The sequence below is a fragment of the Antechinus flavipes genome, chromosome 2 (assembly GCF_016432865.1).
Source record: "Antechinus flavipes isolate AdamAnt ecotype Samford, QLD, Australia chromosome 2, AdamAnt_v2, whole genome shotgun sequence".
NCBI lineage: Eukaryota > Metazoa > Chordata > Mammalia > Dasyuromorphia > Dasyuridae > Antechinus > Antechinus flavipes.
This window is the reverse complement of record NC_067399.1, coordinates 596,003,181-596,028,124: the sequence shown is the minus strand read 5'-3', so window position 1 is coordinate 596,028,124 and position 24,944 is coordinate 596,003,181. Positions and strand designations below refer to the sequence as shown.

Genomic DNA, 24,944 nt, shown 5'->3' with positions numbered 1-24,944 from the left:
CACTTAACCCTGTTTGTCTTGGTTCCTCATCTATAAAATGAGCTGAGAGGGAAATGGCAAACCACTCCACTGTCTCTGCCAAGAAAACCTCAAATGGGGTCAAGGTTGAAATGACAGAACAGCAATGATCCAAAGGAGATATGCTTTCAGTTAGCAATCACAGAAAGTTGAAGCCCAGTATAACCTTATAAATTTAAAAAGAAAAAAAATAACAGAATAAATTAGGTAGGGGTAGTTGATTTAGGATATGTTTAGACAAATAATCTATAGACATTAAACATGGCAGTGACAGAAAAGCATTTGGACTTAAATTCATAAACATTTACAGAACAAAGGATATATTTCATTTTCTTATTTTTAGATGGAATGCAAAAGGATGGAAAGGAAAAATTCTATCTCTAAAATGGAAAGTATGAGAATGAAGAGAGAAACAGAGAAAGAAAGGAGGAGAGAGATAGAGGCATAAACACAGAGAGAGAGACAGAAATAGAGACAGAGGGATACAGAGATACAGGGAGAGGAGGAGAGAAAAAGAAAGAGGGGGAGAGAAAGAGAGAGACAGAGACAAAGAAAAAGACAGAGAGAGACAGAGGAAAAGACAAAGTAAAATTAGAGCTACTCCTCATGAAATACTGTGAGAAATCAAAAGATGTACAAGAGACCTTGCCCTGCTTGAATTCAGATCTAGTAGTAAACATAGACATATACAAATAAGGAGTAGTGTATGATAAGCACACAGTAGCATATAATAGAATAAAGTCATTGATTCCAACTTTCTCACATTAGAGACTCTAAGGGGTTAAGAGACTTGCCCAAGAGGTAATAACATTTATAAGGCACCTATCATGTAACAGGCATTGGGCTAAGTGTTTTACAAATGTAATCTAGTCTGATTCTTACAGCATCCATGGGAGGTTTATGTTGTTATTATGCTCATTTTACAGTTGAGGAAACTGAGGCAAACTATGGTTAGGTGACTTGTCCAGAGTCCATAGCTAAAAATATCTAAGGCAACAAATGAAATCAGATCTTACTGACTCCAGTCTAGTTCTCTGTGCCATAGTGCACAGAGCTGCCAACATCGGTAGAGCTGGGATTTGGCCCCGTATCCATTGGTCACTCTTTTCACTGTACTGTGTTTCTTCCCACTCTAGGTAATGATCTTTATCACTTGAGGGAGCACTCATATTGCTGAGATTACATCTTTCTCCATTAAAGTGTCCATATTTCTTAAAGTTTTATTTGTTCAATTTCAATTTTACAGTTGTCCTCTGTAGCCTTAAAAATTGTTTATTCTGAGCTGGATTTCTGGATTTCTTTGGTAGTTTCAGGTAATTTTTTTTCCCTTTTAATTGCAGTGTTCAAGTTTACAATTTGTCTAGGCTTATTGAAACTTGGGTTCTTGTTGAGGTCATACAAATTCCTTCTAGATGCATTTTTGCAGCTTGGTTTTTCTAATTCTGGGGATTTTTCTTTGAGAATTTCCAAAAATGTACTGTTCAAAATCCCCCTCCAATTTTTTTCTCTAATATTTCAGAAATTCTGAGTAGACTTGCATCATGATCTATTCTCTATATTTGACATTTCACTTTAGACAGCTTTTAAATATTTGGATAGAATTATGATTTTGTTATTCTGTAATTTTGTAATGTTATAACATTTATTTTCAGCTATTCTGCATTATGTGATTCAATTTTCTATTAACTATCACATTAATTAAATACATATGAAGCCATTATTGTGATCATACTGAATCTTCAAGTTTGGATGAAAGCATGAAAAAAAATTTAGACTATGTATTTATCCAAATAGATCTATCCAAAAGATTATATCTCTAGATTTTAAATTTTTTCTAGAATTTTTTTCCTATTGACCATTTTCTTCATTAATACTTTCTAATTATTTCCAGCACCTTTTAATTATAGTGTTTAAGAGATTTTCTCTTATTTGGTCTTGTGATTTTCTTTCCAATGTTAGTTCTTGCTTAATTTCATTATCCATTTGAGGATGTTTCTCAGGAGATTTTATATGGTTTCTCTTTCCACTTGCATTGCTTCTGGTAATTTAGCTGATTCAGTTTCTCTAAATTATATCAACATTTTTTTCATTTTTCTCATTTTTACTTTTAATTGATTATCCATTTTTTCCTGAGTGATTCTTCAGCCTGATTTCTTCTCTCTAGTGTTTCCATTTATTGTTTTTAAGAGCAAACTTCCTTAAATCCTCTTACTTTGTCATCTTGACTGGAATATTAATAATTTTAGAACAAAAAATATTGGAGAAATATAAAATATAATTCTTTAAATAAACTACCATGAGACCCCAAATGTGCAAGATATCCCCAAAGTCTTATTGTAGTTTTATGCTATTGCAACTTAAAACTACATTAAGGCTTTCAGGATATCTGTATGTAAATTCCCAGAATCATTCAAAGACCTGAATAGAAAGAATATTGTAATGGAATATCCTTCCCCATCAGATCTTTGAGATTAGGAGGACAGAAGTTGTAGGGGAACTATAGAAGAGGCATTCACCAACTTTCAGCTATTTCTCATGATGGTATAGACTATATCATATTTTCAACAGCTCACTAGTTTTTCAGGAAAGGTACAAATGGATCTCATCTTTCTCTTTAGAGGTCTTTTTTCCTTCAGACTTTTTTATTTACCAGCTCCCCTCTTCCCCATAACTATGAACATATTTATTTTCTCCAGTTATTCAAAGAGGAAAGGAACAAGAAAATATTTTCAGCATTCAGTAACTAGAAGCCTCTGAATTAATTTGGTACAGAAATAGTAGCAAATGGGCTTATAAAATCCCAGATTAAATCTGCAATATACTTGAAGTTATGTGATCATAGGGTCAAAGGACAGTAATATAATTCTAGTGTTGGAAAGGATCTCGGAAGACATCTAATCCAGTTTCTTCATTCTTGAATGAGAAAACTAAGAACCAGAAAGGTTGTTTCTCAATACATTTTATACAGGTAACACTACAGAGGAAGCAGTAGAACTGAGATTCAAAATCCACGTTCTCCATCTTTCAGATGGTCTGAATGAAGCCAACAAGTCAAAGGATAACCATAGCAACAACAAGTAGTAGTAATTGTAGTGGTGGTGGTGATGGTGGTGGAGAAGGAGGAGGAGGAGAAATAAAGAAATGGATAGCATTTACATAGTGCTATCAGGCTTGCAAAGTGCTTTAGAAACTTTATCACCATTTTATCTTTATAACAAGCCAGGGAAATAAATTTATTTTTATCTTCATTTTACAGATGAAAAAACTGAGGCAGATGGAAGCTAAATGACATGGCCAGGGTCATATAGCTAATAAATGTCTGAGACCACATTTGAACCAAAGCCTTCCTGACTACAGTTCAAATACTTTATCCACTGTACCACTTAGCTGTTTTCTCTAATAATAGTGAAGGGAATTTGACAGCAATTCATCTGAGAAAGGGATGTCTTAGGCTAAGATCCAATAACTAATTCTGCAGGAAAAAAAAAACATATTAAAATGCCTTAGAGGTCATGTAGCTGTACATTCTTTATGAGAAAGAAGTAAATACCTCCAAAACAAATTCATATGAAGGATTTTTTTTTCCCAGAGAAATTAAGTTTCAGAGTGTAGTCCAAGGTCAGAATCCAATCAGGACTTTGCATTCTAGCAGAATATGAGATGATGTTCAGTTTGTTAAAGTAGAGGAATACATAAAAAGGGGATATTAAAAACAAGTTACATTAAAACTTACGGTATGTAAAGAGTTAAACTTGAAACCTCTAGACATTTCACTAAGCAGAAATACCCAGCTTCCTAATGATACCCAAAAAACAAGGTATACCTACCGCTTTTTAAAATATTTTCTTGTTTCTCTAAATCAGATATTTCAATCTTGGCTTTTTCTCTAATCAAAAGTTCTCTTTTATTTATTAATCCATATTCGTTATTGAAGTTTGTAATCTCCTTAGTAAATCTTTCCTCCTCTTCTTTTATTTTTTTCTTCATAGTCTCCTGAAATATAGAAATGAAAGTTCATACATAGAAGCTAATAACATTTTTCCTTGAAAGTACATTAAAAATTATAATGAAAAATTTTAAAGGATTTTCTCTAATTTTTTTAAAGTTTTGAACCTAAATAAATGTATTTACTTCCACATTAATGGTCTTAAAATTCTCTTAATTAATCATTCTAAATAATGTTTTTAAATTTGAAGTTTTAGAAAATTTCTTGTTTGACAAAGTTCTGCCATTGAAAGATGACATCTATCATTTTTTTTTTTATAAAAACCTAAACACAGACTTGGGGAGTCCAGTGGTCTGAATTCTAGAGCTATCTCTGAAACTAATTAGCTTCATAATCCTGGGCAAGACTCTTAACTTTTCTGGCCATAGAAAATATTAAGAGATTCTATTATTGACTTGCTTGAGTTGTAGTAAACTTTTTATGACCCCATTTGTGGTTTTCTTAGAAAAGATACTGGAGTGATTTGCCATTTTCTTCTCCAACTCATTTTACAGATAAGAAAACTGAGGCAAACAATATGAAGTAACTTGCCTAGGGTCATATAACTGACTATGTAATCTGAGGCCAGAATTGAACTCAGAAAGAAGAATCTTCATAACGCTTTATTCCTGATGCTGTCTAGCTACAGAGAAAATTCTCTTATGTGATCTCTAAGATTTCCAATTTTAAATTCTGATCTGCCATTTTGTCACTACTCTAAAAATATGTCTATTAAAATAATAGCAATTGAAAGCAATTGAAAATGATCAACCAGAAACATACCTACCATACTGATCCAACTATAGGCTGCCTAAAAATGTCATACCATCAAAATAAGTGCTCTTTAAAAAAAATTATAGTATACAAAGAAAAAGATACAACTATCTTACTCAAGATGTTTATATGAAAGTTGTCCATATCTCTTTAAAATCTAGTAGATTTTTTATTCACATTCATTTTTTTTTCACTTTTTATTCAGTCATCTTCATTATTTTCTTTTAATTTTTTATCATGATTTTTCTTTATTAATTCCAGTAATGTGTTCAATCAATATGGTATTTTTCTAAGACTAAGGTAATATCATGATTTGCAGAAAAATACTTAATATGTTTATATTATAATTATAAAAAACAAAAATAGTAGTGTTATGCCACAGTTTTCTTTAACTGTCCTGACTCAGTTTCCCTGTACGAGTTTCCCTTGTCTCAGTTTCCTTAACTGTTCTGTCTCAATCTTCGTTGTAAATCCCCCTCTGACTCATTAAGACTGAGGACTAGTTGCTCTAAGGTTATAAATTAGCAAGATAAACAAGAGAGTAACGTCCTGACTCTTTTCTGTCCTCAAGAATTTACAATATCCCTCTAAAATATTCCAAGATACCTCATTGATATCTTTACTTCTTTGTATTCAGACATCCTGTCTCTGGGTTTTTAGGATTTATGGCCTCCCCCATCCTGATAGAAGTTTTCTCTCACTTCCTACCCCTTCCTTTGTTTAGAGAAAATGTATTTAAGAAGTTGGGGTTCCTCCATTCATTGCTGGAGGCTGGCGGCTGGTGGCTGGATGCTGGATGCTGGATTCTTTGAGATGACAGTCTCCTCCAGCCCTGGGACCAACATGGATTCCTTGGTCCCAGTATATCTTTATCTCTGCCTGCCTGGATAATTTGAGATGAGAGTCCTGTCCAGTCAATTTTACTCTCCCATTAATAAAATATTAAAAACTCTCTAATATCTCTCCTGCCTCAGTTTCTCTGGCATTACAGTAGGTCGATTTTAGTTCAACAAATGTGTGCTTACAGCATATACATAGTGCTGCTAGATATTATAGGAGCTAAATAAATGTTTACAATCTTATTAGATAGACCAGATATAAATATTTCAATATGAGAGAACTTGTGATAGTATACAAAAATGAATGGTAAATATAAAAATTGTTATAGCATCCCAGGAAAAAAAACACAGACTAAATGAACTAGAAGAATGGGGAAGTGAATTTGGATCAAATCTTTAAAAATAGAAGGAGAAGCCATTTTAAATGACAACAACAACAAAAGAATAAAATTAGATACTTGAAATAGCCTTTGGTTATTTCTTTGATTGAAGCCTTTGGGTATTTCTACTTAATAGTTCATTACTTTTATTTACATCTGTTTTTCTTTTAAGATTTTTGAGTTCTAGGTTCTTTCCTTTATTCCCACTCACAATTAAGAAATCACATGTGAAGTTATGCAAAACATTTCTATAAAAGTCAAGTTGTGAAAGAAAACACATAAAGTTAAAAATAGAGAGAGAGTAATAGAGAATATTTCCATCTACATACAGAGTCAATCAGTTCCTTCTCTGGTATGGATAGGATTTTCATCATAAATCCTTCAGAGTAGGTGTGGTTGATTTTACTATTGAGATTAAAGTCATTTACAGCTGGTCATCCCAGAACATTGCTATTACTTTGTATACAGCATATTTGAGTTAGTTTATGGAGGACTTTTCAGGTAGGTTTGTTTGTTTGTTTGTTTGTTTGTTTGTTTGTTTGTTTGTTTGTTTTTTAATTTCTTTTTCCCCCTGAGAGCATGCTGCTCATAATTTTCCAGAGAACAATATTCCATCATTTTCTTTTCATTTTTAAGGGTATAATTGGGCATTTACCTATGTTTGAGAGAAAATATGGCCTTCACAGTACTTGCTGGAGTTTCCTGGGAAATTTAAAAAATTACCTTTTTAAAAAGAAAATAAAGACTCCTAAATATCTAAATAAAGCCATGATAAATTAGGATTCAGTTTCCTAATTTGTAAAACAAGACATTTGGTTAAAGAAATCTCTAACATAAAAGAAGAGGAAAATTTGAAGAAGGGCAGATCCTGTTTGTTCTCCTTATTCATTACATCTTGGACAAGTCCCTAAAGCTCTCATAACTTCACTTAATTATCTCAGGGTTTTGGGTGAGGTGATCTTTCCAATCATTTCTAGTTCTAAATCCTTTGAAATCAAATTCAACTCAATGTAATTGGTCAAACACTGATCCCGTGCCGAAAATGCAAACACCGAACAAAAAAAGTCTCTTTCTTAAGGAGTTTATATTCTTTCAATTCAAACAGCTAAAATTCTATGAAATATCAATAGCTGATTTGTAGTGGAAATTTAAATTTTAATAAAATATTAATCATGCTGGAATCTAAACATTAATGTATTTCTGAAATACATTTAAAAAAAATATATGGTCCACTTGCAGAAATTTGCACATTCCTCCTTTCGATTTAAAACAAATAATATTGTTGTTGGGCCTAGTTTACAAAAGATAATTCAATTTAACCAACTATTTCTGAAAAATGTCAAGGCAATGTTCACATAATGAAAAATACATTGATGAGAAACAATGCTGTTCTTACCCTCAAGAAGATTATAATCCAATAATAGAGATACATAAGAATTTAAATAAGCATAATATGAAGTAGAATATTAAAAATATAAGGAGAGATCAAAGAGACATAATCTCCAACTTTTTGATATATTCAAATCAGTTAAATTATTGAGTGTTCTTCCAAGAGAAAGGCATGGAGCTGATTTCAAAAGAACCAAAAGACTAATAATAATCCCAATTTTCCTACTTGCTTATTATTCCAAGGGGGAAGGAACTGATTTTTTTCACATGGGTATCCTCTCTACCAACTCATGTTAAAAACTCTCTAAAAATCAAAGGTGGTCATCAAGAATTGCTGTGCCTGTAACGTATAATATTGTTTAAGTCCATCCAGCAAATGAATGTCTCCAAATTTAGATGAAGAAGACAGTTTCCTGTCAGCTGAAACTATGAACTGATTTTCCTAAAATGCAGGTCTGACTCTTATCAAGAAACTCTAGTGGCTTTCTTTTACTTCCAGGTTCAAATATAAAATCTTCTGTTTGGCTTTCAAAGTCCTTCCTAATCTGGTCCTTTTCTACCTTTCCTGTCTTGTCCCATTTCACTCCCATATTTTCTGTGTGGGACTTCTTGCTTTTCCTCACTTGTGACTCCCCATCTCCTGACTGGCCACCATGCCTGGAACTCTTTCTCTCCTTATCCCTCCCCACCCTTGCTTTCTTTGGTTTCCTTCAAATCTCACCTAAAAGTATTGCATTCTGTTAAGTTCTGTCCTAGTTTTACTTAATCTTAATGTTTTCCATCTGAAATCACCCTCAGTTTATCCTGTATGTATTTTATTAGCACATGGTTGTTTCCTTTGATTAGACTGTGAGCTCCTTGAAAGTCAGGAATATTTTTGGCTTTTCTTTGTATCCATAGCGCCTGACACATAATTTGTCATTGTGCAGTCATTTTATTTGGTTCTGACTTTTCATGACCCCATTTGGGTTTTAGTGGGAAATTTTTTTTGGTTTTTTGGCAAAGACACTAGAAGGATTTACCATTTTCTTCTCCAGTTCATTATACAGATGAGCAAACTGAAGAAAACAGGATTAAGTGGCCAGGATCACACTAAGGTCAGATATGTAATTAGAAAGATGAGTCTGGTTCTCTATCCACTATACTAACTAATTGCCCCTCTAAGCATTTAAATTATTTTGCAATTTATTTATTTTTTTTAATTTATAGAATAAAACAAATATTTCCATAACAATATAATAAAATAGATAATTGCACATGAGACTGGAAATCTCATTGTGGAAAACTTGCTATTCTTTTTATATATATGTTATATAAATTTATTTTTCTTTTTTTCCTTTTTTATGCTTTCTTTTCTTCTCTACTGTAGTGATGGCTACCATTAGATACAAAGATAAGTATGTGTGTATGCACATATATATGTGTGTGTGTGTGTGTATGTGTGTGTGTGTATGAATATACACATATACATATACACATATATATGTAATTATTCTACATATACTTCTGTTTATTGGTTTTTTTCTCTGAATAAGATAGTATCTTTTTTCATATATTCATTATATTTAATTTGGTTATTTATAATATTAAAAATGACCTCTATCACCACTTAATCTATTTCCAAACATAATAGACATTTAATAAATGCTAGCTGATTGATTGATTAGTTGTTTCTGCCAGATCTTATAGTCTGATGTCATAGACACCAGGGCTATTTCCATTCCAAAAGGTGGAAAAAACAAGGACTTTAAAAATATTTAATTTGTAAAAAAGGAGGAGAAAAGAAAAAATAAGGTAGATGCTTAGAGGTGGTCTGATTGATGATAACAGAACATAGAAAAAGTGAAGGTTTATTCAATTCTGATTTTGCTTTGGCTTTCTCTGCCAGAGAGAATAGTTTTTAGTTTGGAAAAGACAGAACAAAAATTAATAGGAAGTTGAGATCGAAGATAAGTAAGGAAGTACTATGAGAGCACATAACTATACTTTATAAATTCAAATCATCACCCCTATATGAACTATATTCCAGGACATTAGAACAGGCCCTAAAATAGAAAGTAAAGGCAAACAGGATTACTGAAACACCATCAGTATTCTCTGAAAAATCATGCTGAAAGTCAAAGGTACTATTGTACTAGGGAACAGATATTGTCCAAATTTCTACCTAAAAAGGAAAGTAATGACCTTAGTAATAATTAATCATCTTTTGCATTTATTTAATATTTAGTACTTCAATATTTAATAAACAAATCCTTGTTTAATATTTTGGTGGACTGTGATTTCATCAACCTAGTATTCTTCTAATATTTCAGATTACAACCCACGTACATATTCTCATTCTAGTCAATCTAGTAATATCCTCTAATAGTTCCTCCACTTAAGAGTCTATTCCGCATGCCCAAAGTCTTCCTCTAAATCTTTTAACATTTAATGAACGCCATTGAAGTACAAGGAGAACATTGTTTATCTCTCCTCAAGATTTGGCTGTGTCCTTTTTGATTCATTCATACTTTTCTGTTATGCTATTTTTTCATTACTAACCACATTTCAATAACCTCATGCTTAAAATGAGCCTCTCCTTTGAATGATCCACCCCTTTAATTCTGTAGAAAAAGTAGTAATCTCACACAGTGTGATTAGTGCAAATAAACATTAACTTAGCTTTTGGTGATCTCAATGCAAGAACCTCATCTAATGAATGATACACTATAAAATCATATAAATCTTGACATTTTTACTATAAATGAGAATATTAAAATGGTGTATCTAAATGAGAGGAAAGCTCATAGTTTCTTTTTGGAGAGAATGATGTAAAAATTATCAATCTTTATTTCAAGAAAAAGTTGGAGGTCATTAAGACCCTAAATACTTTTCAAAGCAATCCTATTCCCTCTACTTCTCTTATTCTATTCTGGACTCTGCTCATTGTGCAGGAATGTTGAATGTCCAACATTTAAGTGCTGACAAATGAGTTTTATAAGTTGTCCATTCAATCATATACTACAGATAGCAGATATTCTTTATCCTCTTGTGCGTTTTTCTTTTTTTTTTGTCTAAGTGGAAAGTACAAAATCTTTCAAGTGACTATGGATATCATTTTATAAGCTCTATGATGGTTAGGGCCTAAATATAATCATTGCAATGTCATCTAAAAACTGTCCACCATACTTGAAATGTATTCCCTCTTCTCTATCACTCCTGGCTTTCTTCAAGAAAATTATACTCAAATTTTACTTCTCAAATACCTTCTTTAATAAGGTACACAGGATCTAAAGGTGTAGGATTTTTCTATAATCGAAAAGGTCTTCTTTTCATTTCTTAAATCTGAGCCTTTCTAAAATTTTTGTTTATGTGCTTCCTCATGCCCACCTTTGCATTCAAGTCATCAAGAATTAAAAGATATTGTGGTTTTATTTGAAGGACTCATCAAATTCTTTGTAGAATTATTTTTTCTACTTTCTCCCTTGTAACAGATGTTGATACATAAACTGAATTATCTTTATGATCTTCAAAGCAAATGCTTATCATAAGCACTGTAATAAAAAATCATCAAGTGTGCCATGGAATTATTATTTTTTGTTGCCTTTGGATGCATTATAACACTAATTCCACCAGCTCCTTTAATTTCCCCTCCAAAAAGAAACTATGAGCTTTCCTCTCATTTAGATACACCATTTTAATATTCTCATTTATAGTAAAAATGTCAAGATTTATATGATTTTATAGTGTATCATTCATTAGATGAGGTTCTTGCATTGAGATCACCAAAAGCTAAGTTGATGTTTATTTGCACTAATCACACTGTGTGAGATTACTAGTATCCATCATTTACCACACTGTCTTTAAAGGAAAAGAATTCCCCACAAAGGTTATATTTTTCTTTCTTTCCTAGGTTATCATCACCAAATAGCCAGCCAGCCTACTGGTGACCAACTTCCTACATTTAAGCACACTAGTCCTTGGAAAACAAACACTCTTTCAACCTCTCCAGCATGGTAGAATCTGCAAGTGATTGTGTTCCCTAAAAATTCTTAAACTGAATTATGAAAAAGACAAATTCTGAGCATCTAAAAAGCATCTTAAAAATAATTCGAGTCAGTATTGCTTAATAAAGGCAAGTCATACAAGTTTAACTTCATTTATTTTCCTTCTTTTTTTAAATTTAATTTATAGATTGGTAAAATTAGAAAGAATATTTGAAGACATGAGCTGTCTAGATTTCAACAAAACATTTCATGAAGTCTCTCATATTATCTTTGTAGAAAAAATAGAATGGTATCAACTAGATTAAAAACACAAGGAGTTTGATGTAAAGTTGGTTGGAAGACCAGTCTCAAAAAGTAGTCAAACACAGATTTATGTCCAAGTTGGTGAAAGGTTTCTAGAGTATTCCCAAGTATCTTTACTTTATTATTTTTATTTTTTCATAATTATAACTTTTTATTGACAGAACCCATGCCTGGGTAATTTTTTATAACATTATCCCTTGCACTCACTTCTGTTCCGACTTTTCCCCTCCTTCCTTTCACCCCCTCCCCCAGATGGCAAGTAGTCCTATACATGTTAAATAGGTTACAGTATAAGGGATCTTTACTTTAATCTGTACTGTTTTAACAAATTTTTCCCACAATTTAAATGAATACATAAAGAGCATGCTTACTAAGTTTAGAAAGACCAAACAGAAGAGTGACCAACATAGCCGACTGGTGTGTTACAGTGTATACAAAAAGATCTCAAGAGGTTAGAATGAGAGACTGAACTTGTAAAATTACATACTGACAAGGTTAAAGTCAGACACAAGTTTAAAAAAACACCTACAAAGAAAATTTAACTAGTACCAAACAAAAATGACATAGCTAGGAAAGCCTTCACATAAAAATGAGGATCTCTTTTTTACAGTAGAAAATGGTAAGTGCTAAGGCTATCTTAAGACTACATTTGGGGAAGTAGCATATCTAGACCAGAGGAGGTGATGTCTCTACTGTATACTGTCCTTAATATGATAGTTCTTGCTAACATATTTTAGCAAGGGCATCAACATCTATAAGAATTTCCAGAGAAGGATATTAAAGGTCTCAGGATGTTACATGAGGATCACTTGAAAAAACTGGGAAAGGAAGGAAGGCTTCTGAAAGAAGATAAGGCTTAACACAATAGTTATCTTCAAGTACTAAAAGTCTACCTTGTGGGAAAAGAAATATTTTTATTCTGGTCCCAGAGGTAATAATCAATGTAAGTTGTAAAGAGACAGATTTGAAATGTCAACAATTTTTAACTATTCAAAAATAGAATGATGCACCTTGATTAAGTAGATATCTCTCCCAATTTCTTCTATCAAATAGTGTATCAAGTTGTTGGGAATTTTAAAGAAGGAAATCCTATTCAGGTATGGGTTGGACTAAATGGCTTCTGAAGTATTACTCAGTTCTAAGTACATGATCCAAGAATTCATCAAACATTTTGAAGAACCTAAAATGTGCAAAATACCACTCTAAAAAGAAGCTAAAGATACAAAGATGATAAATGAAGTAACCCCTTTCTCCAAATCACTTACAATCTAGCAGATGAATAAATAAGCCAGTTGACAATTGAATATAATACTAAAAGTGAAAGTGCATTAATAACTACAAACAAAACAATATGAACATTCATTGGAAGGAAGCATCCTTTCTAGTTTTAGAGGATAGAAGAAAGAAGAAACTCAACAAAATCAATTTATGAAAACAGAAGTCTTAAATAGGATCTAATGAATTCCATGGTCTTTATAACTATTTTAAACCTCAAAAGATCTCCAGTTTTTACAAATGGCAGATATTCATTCCATAAAGATTAAAAGCCATCCAATTCTGGATAGGCTATTCTTTATAAAAATTCTTTGGAGAAAAAACTTAATACCAGCTGATTTTTCCACTGATAAACTTCTCTGAATTTGGTTAGGCTTGTTCCTCCCAAAACAGACACACAGTCTGTCATAATAGGTATTGACTTATCAGTGTTTATTTTGTTATCTTTGAAAAATAAGAGTCACCACCAATCCATAAGAAAGGATCAGAGTCTGACTTTAGTGGAAGTGTTTGAAGAACTGCAAAAAATTTCCTATTTGCGGCTGTAAAATTCTTTTTAAAAATATAATGACAGATTGTCTAAGATGACAGGAAAAAATAATGATGAATGTTGGAGGGGATGCAGGAAAACTGGGACACTAATGCATTGTTGGTGGAGTTGTAAACAAATCCAGCCATTCTGGAGAGCGATTTGGAACTATGCTCAAAAAGTTATCAAACTGTGCATACCCTTTGATCTAGCAGTTTTACTACTGGGCTTATACCCCAAAGAGATACCAAAGAAGGGAAAGGGACCTGTATATGCCAAAATGTTTGTGGCAGCCCTGTTTATAGTGGCCAGAAACTGGAAATTGAATGGATGTCCATCAATTGGAGAATGACTGGGTAAATTGTGGTATATGAACATTATGGAATATTATTGTTCTGTAAGGAATGACCAGCAGGATGAATACAGAGAGGCTTGGAGAGACTTACATGAACTGATGCTAAGTGAAATGAGCAGAACCAGGAAATCATTATATACCTCAACAACGATACTGTATGAAGATGTATTCTGATGGAAGTGAATTTCTTTGACAAAGAGATCTAACTCAGTTTCAATTGATCAAGGATGGACAGAAACAGCTACAGCCAAAGAAAGAACACTGGGAAATGAATGTAAACTATTAGCATTTTTGTTTTTCTTCTCGGGTTATTTATACCTTCTGAATCCAATTCTCCCTGTGCAACAAGAGAACTGTTTAGTTCTGCAAACATATGTTGTATCTAGGATATACTGCAACATATTTAACATATATAGGACTGCTTGCCATCTAGGAGAGGGGGTAGAAGGAGGGAGGGGAAAAATCGGAACATAAGTGAGTGCAAGGGATAATGTTGTAAAAAATTACCCTGGCATGGGTTCTGTCAATAAAAGTTATTACACAATTATATATATATATATATATATAATATATATATATATATATATATATATTATATATATATATATATATATATATAATGACATCTCATAGACATCTTTTTATTGGTTCCTGGTACTATTTTATTGTATTTCAGTAGGGCTATCCTTAAATGAATATCTTTCTGAAAACTTACCCAAGTATACTTTTACAAAACTGGTAAAATATAGTGCTCAAAGTAGTTAGATACTTACAAAGGTTTGGAGAAGTATATTCCTTTCATTTTTAATTTCTGCATACTGTTTTTCTAAGCCATTTTCATGTGTCTTCAAAAGCTCGAGGAGGAAGGCTTTTTCAGAAAACTGATGAGACTTCAAAGTGAGAAAAAAATTGAATGAATTAATAAGTACATGTTCAAAATGTCTTAGATGATATTGTAAAGTGATGAATAGTGTCTTTATTTTTCTTTAAAATGCAAATTCTGAAGAACTCTTAAGGCACTTAAAGTATAAAACACATTTAAGAATTTGGTTATATATGAGCTATTTTGTTCTCTAATTGTTTCACATGTTCAATTCTTTCTCCCCAACAAGGCCATAAGCTCCCCAAAGCAACAAGCATAGCGATTGACATTGGTTTGCACTGAATTAATCCTTACTGATATGACATATATGTTAGCAACTGTTAGCCATTTGCTTTTAAAGGATGGGACTTTCAAGAGGACTGATGTTTTTCGGATGGGACCATAAATTAATGACACTAGTTTTACAAGTCCAAACATTAAAATCAGTCTCATTACTTTACTGCCATATTTAGCAATTGCATGCTTGTTTGCTGACATTCTCCAAATATATTTTGCGTTCGCTTTTCTACTTTAGTACTGAACATGTTCCTAAATAATAAAGTGTAATGTCCAGGCTAGTTTTCTGGAAATCCTTTGGACAGGCCTTGGTCTTTAAATGAAGAAGTGATGAAGGCAAGACAGCCACCACCAGGCTGGTCAAAGATGGAATGTCTGTCTTCCAGTCCTTTTAGCCCTTATATATCTTATTGTAATTACATCATTACAACATACTGATTATGTGTGAACTAGAGAACCATACATCACCATACTAAGTCCTAAATATATATGTGAACTAAAGAACAATCATCTCATCAATTCCACTGAGTTAACACCTTGTTTCAAGTATACTTCTCCAGAGTTCCAGCCCTCTACAATAAAGAGCCCAATGTAGGCATTTATACTAACTAGGATATTATTTCCCTTTTGTTCCTAAAATGAGGGTTTTTACAGAGCATTGAATACTAGAGTGAAAGTCTTGAAGTTTTATGAAGGAATTCCTTTAAATGAAATAAATGAATTCTTTTATTACATAAATATTTTAAAGATATATAGTTTTATTCTGCTGCTTATGTCAATCTTTCTAGGCTTTCATATAAAATCTATGTTAATTGCTCTTGTTGAGGAAAAAAAATCAAACTTTTACACCCAGTGGACAAACTTCCATTCTCTAGGCAGGCTACAGACTGATAATCTGACAAACAATTTATATCTAGACCCATAATTAAATATTTGCATGGGGTCTGTCACAGAGTAAATATTTTGGCATATTATTAGAGGAACTGCAGATTCCCTGCATGCCATAAGGACATGATGAAATGCATTGTGGTGGAGAAAAATTGATAAACACTAAAATAATACTAAAAACATATACACATGGGAAGAGCATAAAATACATTTAATAATTTCAGTTAAGATTATGTTAATGCACATGCAATAATTTTAGTTATGTTAATATGATATATGTTCCATTATTGTTCTATAAAAATGATGAACAAGCTGATTTTAGAAAGGCCTGGAAAGATTTACACAAACTGATGCTGAGCAAAACAAGTGGAACCAGAAATACTTTGTACACAATAACAGCAAGATTGTGCAATGATAAACTATGATAGACTTGGTTCTCCTCAGCAGTTCAATGATCCAAAGCAATGTTAATAAATTTTGTATAGAAAACGCCATCTGCATCCAGAGAGAAAATCGTGAAGAGTGAATGTAAATCAACACATGTTATGTTCACTTTTTTTCCTTTTTCTTCTGTTTTTGTTTTCTCTTATGGTTTTTCCCTTTTGTTCTGATTTTTTCTCCTAATATGATTCATAAAGAAATGTGTAATTAAAAATTACTGTGCATATATAATCAGAAAAAAGAAATCAATAAAAAGGGAAAATAATCATATTAAAAATATTCGACAGAATTATGAAATTTCTAGATACCATTATCACTTGGCACCCAGAATTAAATCTTGACCTTGAGACAAAGAACTATAATGGAAGACATTTTGAGATGTTCCAATTTTAAAAACCAATAAGATAATAATAATAACTAGCATTTATAAATTGGTTTAATTGGTTTACACATATTATGTCATTTGATCCTTGTAAGAACTCTTAAGAGGTAAATGCTGTCTGTCATCTTCCTTTGTCAGATAAAGAAGGTAACTGAGGCTGAAATGATTCAGCGACTTTCCAAGTCACACATCTAGTAAATGTCGGAGACAAGATATATAAACCCTTCCTGACTTCCTGACTTCAAGTCCAGCATTCTATCCATTAATAATCAAAAACAGTGTTACTGAAAATAAAACAGATCATTTTCTCCTATATCTTCACCAAAATAAGATGTATTCAACTGTACCTACTAGATCTTGTTTTAGTTTCCATCACCCTTAATAAAAAATAACAAGTGTCTAGAGAGAAAATATCTTAAATGACCAAAGAAAGATTTTAAAAATTAAGACCCTTAGAAAAAGAGAGGCTGAGAAGGGATGGGAATAAAATCTATAAACTGCAAAAAAAATTTTTTGCAAAAAAAAAAAAAAAGACAGTAAATTTGGTATTGGTAGTTTTCTTTTGCTTTTCCTTCCTCAAAAGCTTGAAAATATACCTAGATCAGATATTTGGGAGCTGGTACTTATCCAAATCTGAATTTAAGTTTTCTCTCTAAAATCTGTCCTTTGTGATTTCCTCCATTAAACACTTAATTAGCATTTTTGATAGAATGCTAAGTGTTGAAGATATTAACACAAAAGTTGGTGCTTTTATGGAGCTTGCATTCTTTTGGTGGAAATAATGTGTACACATAAAAATAAATATAAAATTTATATAAGCCACAAAGAAAAAGCGGGTTGGTCAAGGTCCAAGAGTGAAAAGTCATAGCTAGATGACCAAAGTCTTCCACTAGTATTTTTAGGAGGTGCCAGAAAATGAGGAACATCTCCAACAAATTTAGTGGATTCCCCAGAGTAAATGATATGGGCTAAGCAGTCATAGGAAAATTGTAATATGCATCCCTGGAGGGAATTTCCAAGTTGAAAAGTTTTCAGTTCTATATGAATATCTTTATTACATGACTTTAATAAAATACAAAGTAATTTTTTCAGGGTAACTATCTGTGGGAAGAATCCTATAGAGGGTAGTGCTTGAACTGAACTTTGAATGAACTTAGAAATTTTAAGAAACATGAGGAGGCTGCCTAGGGGACAACCTGTTCACAAAGTTGAGAGAGCTAGGAGATAGAATGAAAAACATTAATTGAAAGGGTGAATAAGCAATAAACCTGGAAAATTAGACTAGCCAGATTAGGAAAGAATTTAAAAGCCTAAAAGAGTTTGTATTTGTCTAAATAACAAGAAACTAGTGAGGCTTCTTGAATAATAGAGTAACATTATCAGATATGTGCTTTGGGGGGGGGGGGGGAGGGGGGGGAAGCAACAAATCCTAGATAATGAGTTCTTAGACTATATAAACTATTACCTATTATTTACTTTTTTTTCTTTTTTTTTTTTTTCTTTTCTTTTCTTTTTTTTTTTTTTTTTTTTTTTGATGATGGATGAACATTGAGAGTGGACTTCCCTGGCACATAAGATGGGAGGAGCAGCAGACTCAGAGTTCCTAAGGAGGAATATGATAAAGAAAGTTTTCAACTTCCACATGGATTGGGAAGAGAATTCCTGAATAATGAGAACTACCGAGGGCTGCCTCTCTAAAGGTTGCGAAGTTGAGGGACCTGTTTCTCCCCAGAGAAGGAGGACTTTCTTGGAACACAGTCCTGGAATCCAGCCTTTTTTCCAAGTCAATAGAAAGCAACGGCCTTTGTGGATTGCTTCATATATAAGTAACGGGGATATAGACTTTTAATAAGGAAAGGAACATTTTCTGAGTAGCGGGACTCTCCGAAAGAGAAGGCTGCCCTGGCAATGGGAGAAATGGAAGAAAGAACTAAAGCCAGAGTGTAAGGAAACAAGGGACGTGGAATTTGGCTTCCCTATTACAATGAGTAATTTGGAATTCCTCAAATAGGTGAGTTACCTGTCCTACCGACACCAGCAATTTCCTCTTCCAGGGGGAGTAAGGGAGACCAAACCCTTAGGGTAGTTCCCCCCAGGAATTTCTGTAGGGTTAGATGCGGATTCCCTAGAATATGGGGTTCATATTCACCTCCTACCCAAGGGTTGGGAGTAGCTTTGAGTACAGAGAGCTTTAGGAAACTATAAGGAAATGTGACTCAGTGAAAAAGGAGAATTATATTAATTATTTATGAGTTATGTCAGTATTTTGTAAGTTTTCTACATTTGTTTGTGGTTTCCTAGAGTCCTTTATATTCCTTGCAATTTCCATAGCATAAAATGAAGGTTTATCTTGTACCTTATGAACAGATAAACACACCCACCTACACACCCACACACCCACACATACCCCTCTAGTGTTTGATAGCAATTGGGTAGAAGCCAAACCAAAAACTTCATTTAGAAATTCTCACTGGATAAATTCTGAGTTGGGTTAATAGTAGTAAAATGATGATTTAGGCGTTTACCCTCAAGATTAGCTGTCAACTCAAGTGTCACTTCCTATATAAAGTCTTTCTTAATCTCATTCCTCAGCTTCCATGATTCTCTCCCAAAATATTTACTGTGTATTTATTATGTGTGTGTATTTATCTATCTATGTATATGTATATATATTTATTTGCAGCTCCCTAAATAGAATATACGATCCTTGAGATAGAATTTATTCTTTTTTGTTGTTGTTCCACCAAGGCCTAGTAAATTATTTGATTTATAGAGGTGATTAAAACTGACTTGTTAATTGATTGATTTCATGCTTCTGAAAGAAGTGCTGTAACTATTTAAGTTAAAGGCAAATAAAGGGAATTCTGTCCTTGAGAAATGGTAAAGGTTAAAATTTTAAGCAGGTCCAGAAAAGATGATAAGTCTATCTTGGCTTATAAAGAAAAACCTGGGATCTTTGATGTTCATTCTTAACCTTTAGAGGCTCCTATCTTGGACAAGAAACACATTTTTCTGCAAAATATCTCAGAAATGGAACACTAGGCTAGTTTAACTTAATTGGTTATTTCTTACATTATTATGCCTCTCAGCTATATCATTCCTAAACTCAAATGCTGATTCTGTGCTTAGCTCACCATATGAGCTTTGTCACAAAAGCGTATTAAGAAAACTGTACTAACTAACCTGAGGAATTTCTAATCAGCAGCATCCTAATTTATAGAATTTTTCAAATTCATGAAACCATCAGTATTCAAAAATTCATGACCTGAAGTTTCAAATTTTTATTAAAGACTCAGCATGGACAGATTTGATTTTTTTTCTCTCTTTGTTCTTTGGTGTTATTCTAGAACACTGCCCCAAAACTCTGGTTTCTATAGTTTATAGAGAGACTCTTAGACTGGGATATTCCCAGGATTGTGCTGGGAAAAACTTAGCAAATGACTCTCTAAAAGCAGTTTAATCCACATCATTAAGATTTTCTCCTTTACTTTCTTATGTCTAGAAGTCAACAAAACAATAAATCAAGCCCTGATTTGTAGTGTTATTACCTGATTTCTGAGGTATGAATGCTCATGCTGAAAATTTGCCAATTGGCTTTCTCTAACAACTTGACTCCTAACACAGAGCCTCTATTTTAAGAGATATGACCCTGCCTTGAAAAAGGTGTTACATATACATTAGCCCTTGGTTGAAGCTTTTATTTCCAAGATGTGATCAAAAGATTGAAACGAACACTGAAAAAGTAAGAGCAGAAAGATAAATATCTAAAGTATTTTGTGAAGAAACACTTAAAATGTCCAATTTTGTGGCTCTCTGGAATCTAGAACAAAGAATGGGAAAGATGTTTGGTATTCTTTCCTCCTTTCTAAAAATCCCAGTGTGTTTTTGGCCTTTAGGGGCTCCTCCATTTTTCCCGGATTATTTAAATCTTTTTTTTTAACCTCTTCCCTTCTACTCTCATTTCCTGCCTTTTCATTTCTGATTATTCTTTTCTTTCATATTTTGGATAAGAATGAATAAGGTACCTTGTGACAGAAGCTGTGCTATTCAGAATTTTTTTAATCACCTAGGATATGGTTCTGATGGGGACAACAACACTGTGTGGGAAATTCGAAGCACCCATCAGAAGAGAGGGTCTAAAGGTCTGTGAGAGTAGGAGAATCCCTGAGTAGCCATAACAAAGCTGGAGAGGAAAAGCAGAAAGGAAGAAAGAGCAGGAAAATCATTTAGAATAGAGTTTGGCTCAAGTTGTGAAGCATCTCTATTGCTTCTTCCCTTTCCTTGTATTTCCCTTCTCTGAGAGATGAAGATAAAGTATTTGCTATGCAAGTGAAAGTTTATATAGTCTAGAATCAACTCCAAGTGTTTTGGAGGGGGGAAAAAAGTGGTATCAGGCAGTATTAATTTATGGGAGCTCCAAACCACTGGTTAATTCTGTTCCTTTCATCAATAAAAAGCTTTTCACACTCGGCTTTGTTTCTCTTGGGTTGTTTGATTTTAAAACAAGTTTATGGCTTCCATTGTAAGCTGACTTATCTGGTCAAATAGGTCAGCTTACAATGCAACCAACATTTGCAAGTTTTCATTGTATTTGCTGCCTGGAAGGCTACAAGTATTTTCTATCAGGAATAACCTAAAATTGAAAATGACTAAGAGTTTTTAAAAATTCATATTTTAGTGCATGCAAGCATAGTATAAAGCTACTCTTTTCTTGGCTAAAACTAATCTCCATCTTAAGGGACTAAAGTTTTGCTGATTAAATACTCTGCCCAACAGCATAATAATCAACTTTATATAAGAAAACATAAAATGACTTGTATACAGAATTTTGCCTCCCTATGTCATATTACAATCAGGAGAAAAAAATGTATTTCTTTATAAATGTAATAAAAAGACATTTCAAAAGGTATATCAGATTGATTAGTATTGTTGTGTCTGAGACAGAAGTTAGTGCTTTAGAAGAATAATCAGTATTTTACTTTAAAAATGTTGATACCATTTGCTCAGAAAAACTTGAAGAAGTAGCAAAAAATGTTTTGCATAACTTCAAAATGAGTTTCAAAGATTTTCTACAGAAGCTTCTTTTCAAATGCATAAGACTTAACTCCATATGTTCAACTAATTTTGCCATCAAAATTTTCATCAGAATTTTCATAAGGTAGTTCATTTCCATAGAATTTTGAAGTTTACTAATATTTTCTTTTGACCCATTTTATAGATGAGGAAACTGAGGCTTAGAGGGATAGAGTGACTTGCCAGAATTCAAAACCAGATATTTTTGTCTCCAAGTCCAGTGCTTTTCCCACAAGTGGAAAAACTGGTGAGGCTATGTAATAAAGATGAAAAGAGAAAATAACAACAACAAAAAAGAAAGTATCTCAGAAGAAAAGACTAAGCTAGTTTTCCCCCAACTGCAGAAATGTAGCATATATAACAATAAGTGCTAGCATATACATCTTCACTTTACTCATCTTTTTCCCTTTCTCTTTTTTATATTTTCCTACTGAGAGAGATGGGGAGTGGACTCCAAGAGAGAAGCTAAATTGGAAAAAGGTGATGTTTCAAACTTTCCAAACTAGTCTTGATGTCTTAACTCAGGCAATAGTAAATTGCAAAGTCACATGAATTCCAAAGGCAATTAGATGATTATCAATGACAATGACAATAGAATTCAAAATCAGAAAAACTCATCTTAGGCTCTCCTGTCTCCTAAGTAAATATCTCTCTTCTTTTTCTGGTTTTTTGACCCTTTTTCCCCTTGTTCCCATTCAGAATAAACATACACACACACACACACACACACACATATACATATATGTATAAACATAGAGTGTGTATATATGCATGTGTGTGTGTGTGTGTGTGTGTGTGTGTGTATGTCCCTGTACACAAAACTTAGCACCAGATGGGTGAATGATTTAAAAGACCAAAGGGAAATGATAGTAAGCCTTTGGTTCCAAATCTGGGATGACATAAGAAGGCAGCCAGAAACTTGCAGAAGCTCAGAAAGGAGGCCTACCAGGAAGAAGAGAAGGGAGACGCTGGACCATATGGGAGCCCTTATCCTTTTGAGGCCTATCAGGCCTGACGCAGGATACTAAGCCAATTGTTGGTTGGGAATTGTGTTAGGTTAGCATCTGTACCAGGTCCTCAGGAAATGGACCCATAAGTCAAGGTTGTGGCAGAGGTTATGGCTTACTCCCTGACCCTCCCCCCCCCCAAAAAAAAAACAAACAAACAAACAAACAAACAAACAAACAAAAAAAAAAAAAAAACAGTTGGAATAGTAGATTAACAGCAAGAATATTTAAAATGCAAAGCTAAAAAGACCAAATTGAGCCAAAATTGTGAGTGGGGGCAGATCTTGGTACAAAGTTCCAGTTCAAGAACTGATGTTGAATATGTGAATAAATAAATGAAAAAAATCCAGATATAATTTAAAAAATAAATATTATGATTGAAGAGCACAAGAATTAAGCCTAGAGGAAGAAAGAGTAATTGCAACAGATACAGAGAGATAGAAAAGAATGACTGGATTACAAGGACTGCAAGAGTGGTTAGAAAAAAACAAAGGAAGATTTTAAAAAATCAAATTTGGGCTGCTGTGGAAAAAATAAACATTTTAGTACAGAATGTGTAAACAAACTTTAAACCAGTAGTGAAATGTTTGAAAAACATAATAGAGAAAACAGAATGCAATGATTCTATAAGAAAACAGTAAATATTAAAACAAAATTAGTACATTATAAAAGGCACTTCCTACCAAAAATAACTGAACTGCAAAACAGATTGAGAAATTTGAAAAATCACTATACTCACTGATAGTAATGATCAAACCAATAACCTGGATACCATAATTCAAAAAATCACACAAGAAAACTGCTCAGATATATTAGAACTAGCAGACAAATGTAAAATAGGAATAACATGTTGGTTACCTCCTAAAAACTCCCAAATTTAAAAATCCAATAATTTTATAGACAAAAAGCTTCCGAATAAAGGGGAAAAAATATACTAAACAGTTAGAAAAGTTCAAATACAATGGAACCAAAGTAAGGATCACACAAATCTAGGAAAATTGCGTGAAAAGAAAAAAACATGTAACCAAGAAAAACTATTGCTAGAAAACATTACAATAATATTGATAGTATTTATCAGCATTTATGATAAAAATTAAGTATGATAAAGCTGTGGTGATTACTGGATATAGATATAAAGATACAGATAAAAACCACTACAGTTGTATGCATTCTTTGCAACACAAACTAGAGATAAGAGAAATCTAAAACAGTAAATATTAAGCATTGGAACAAGCAGAAGGAGCCAAATGATGTTGAAATACTTATATACTAATGAAGAAAAAAGTAAGACAAGTGGTCCTTTAGAATCAAACTGTACTCAGGATTCAGAGAAAGACAGGTGTAAGGCCTGAAGCTGTTTCATGCCATTTTCTTGATTTTAATAGAGATTAAAAGAAAGGGTACAAGGAAATATATTAGGAAAAAATGAAAAACACAAAGAACTTGTTCATTTTATTACTATTGCAGTATACCAAAAGAACCTTATAGATATATAAAAATCAGCATGAGGGCAACAAACATCTGATGAATTTTATTCTTATCTTAATAGGCCATAGGAAAGTTAAATATACATACACACACACACACACATACACACAAAACACACACACAAAGAGAGAGATGGAGGGAGAGAGTTTGGTGTAGAACTAAAATATAAAGAGATGGAAAAGATCTCTAAGAGGGACAGTAGAGTTAGAAAAGGAAGAATTATTAGTAAAACAAACTTCAGCTTTGGAGGAGAGATCGTAGAAGATAAGATTAAAAGAAGAAAAACAAATTATAAGAACCGGAACCTGTGCTGAGTAATAGGCAGAGAAGTATAATAAGACTGCTTCAATTATGGATCACTGGGGTTGATTACATTCCTTTTTTTTCTCTCAACATTATAGTCTTAACCTTGAATATAAATAGGATTAACTCACTCATGAAATGGAGGAGAATAGCAGAATGGGTTAGAAGACATAATCCAACAATATGCTCTTCACAAGAAATATGCTTCAAATATAAAGGCTCATAAAGAGTTAAAAGTTGGAAGAGAATTTTGCCTCAGGTGAATTCAAAAAAGCAAGGGTGAAAAACATTATGTCAGACAAAGTAATAATACATACTGACATGGTAAAAAGAGTTAAACAGGAAAACTACAGTGTACTTAAAGTTAATA

General features: G+C 32.8%; 1 protein-coding gene across 1 annotated transcript in view; it reads right to left on the bottom strand.

The window, feature by feature from the left end:
• The window catches only part of CCDC172 (coiled-coil domain containing 172), a 52,378-nt gene that overhangs the window by 14,159 nt on the left and 13,275 nt on the right, over positions 1–24,944 (bottom strand). Inside the window, exons 4-5 of the mRNA XM_051973966.1 lie at positions 14,607–14,723; positions 3,846–4,011 (exon numbers count right to left, since the gene is read on the bottom strand). Coding sequence (XP_051829926.1) covers positions 3,846–4,011; positions 14,607–14,723 — 283 coding nt within the window. The remainder of the gene's footprint in view (positions 1–3,845; positions 4,012–14,606; positions 14,724–24,944) is intronic.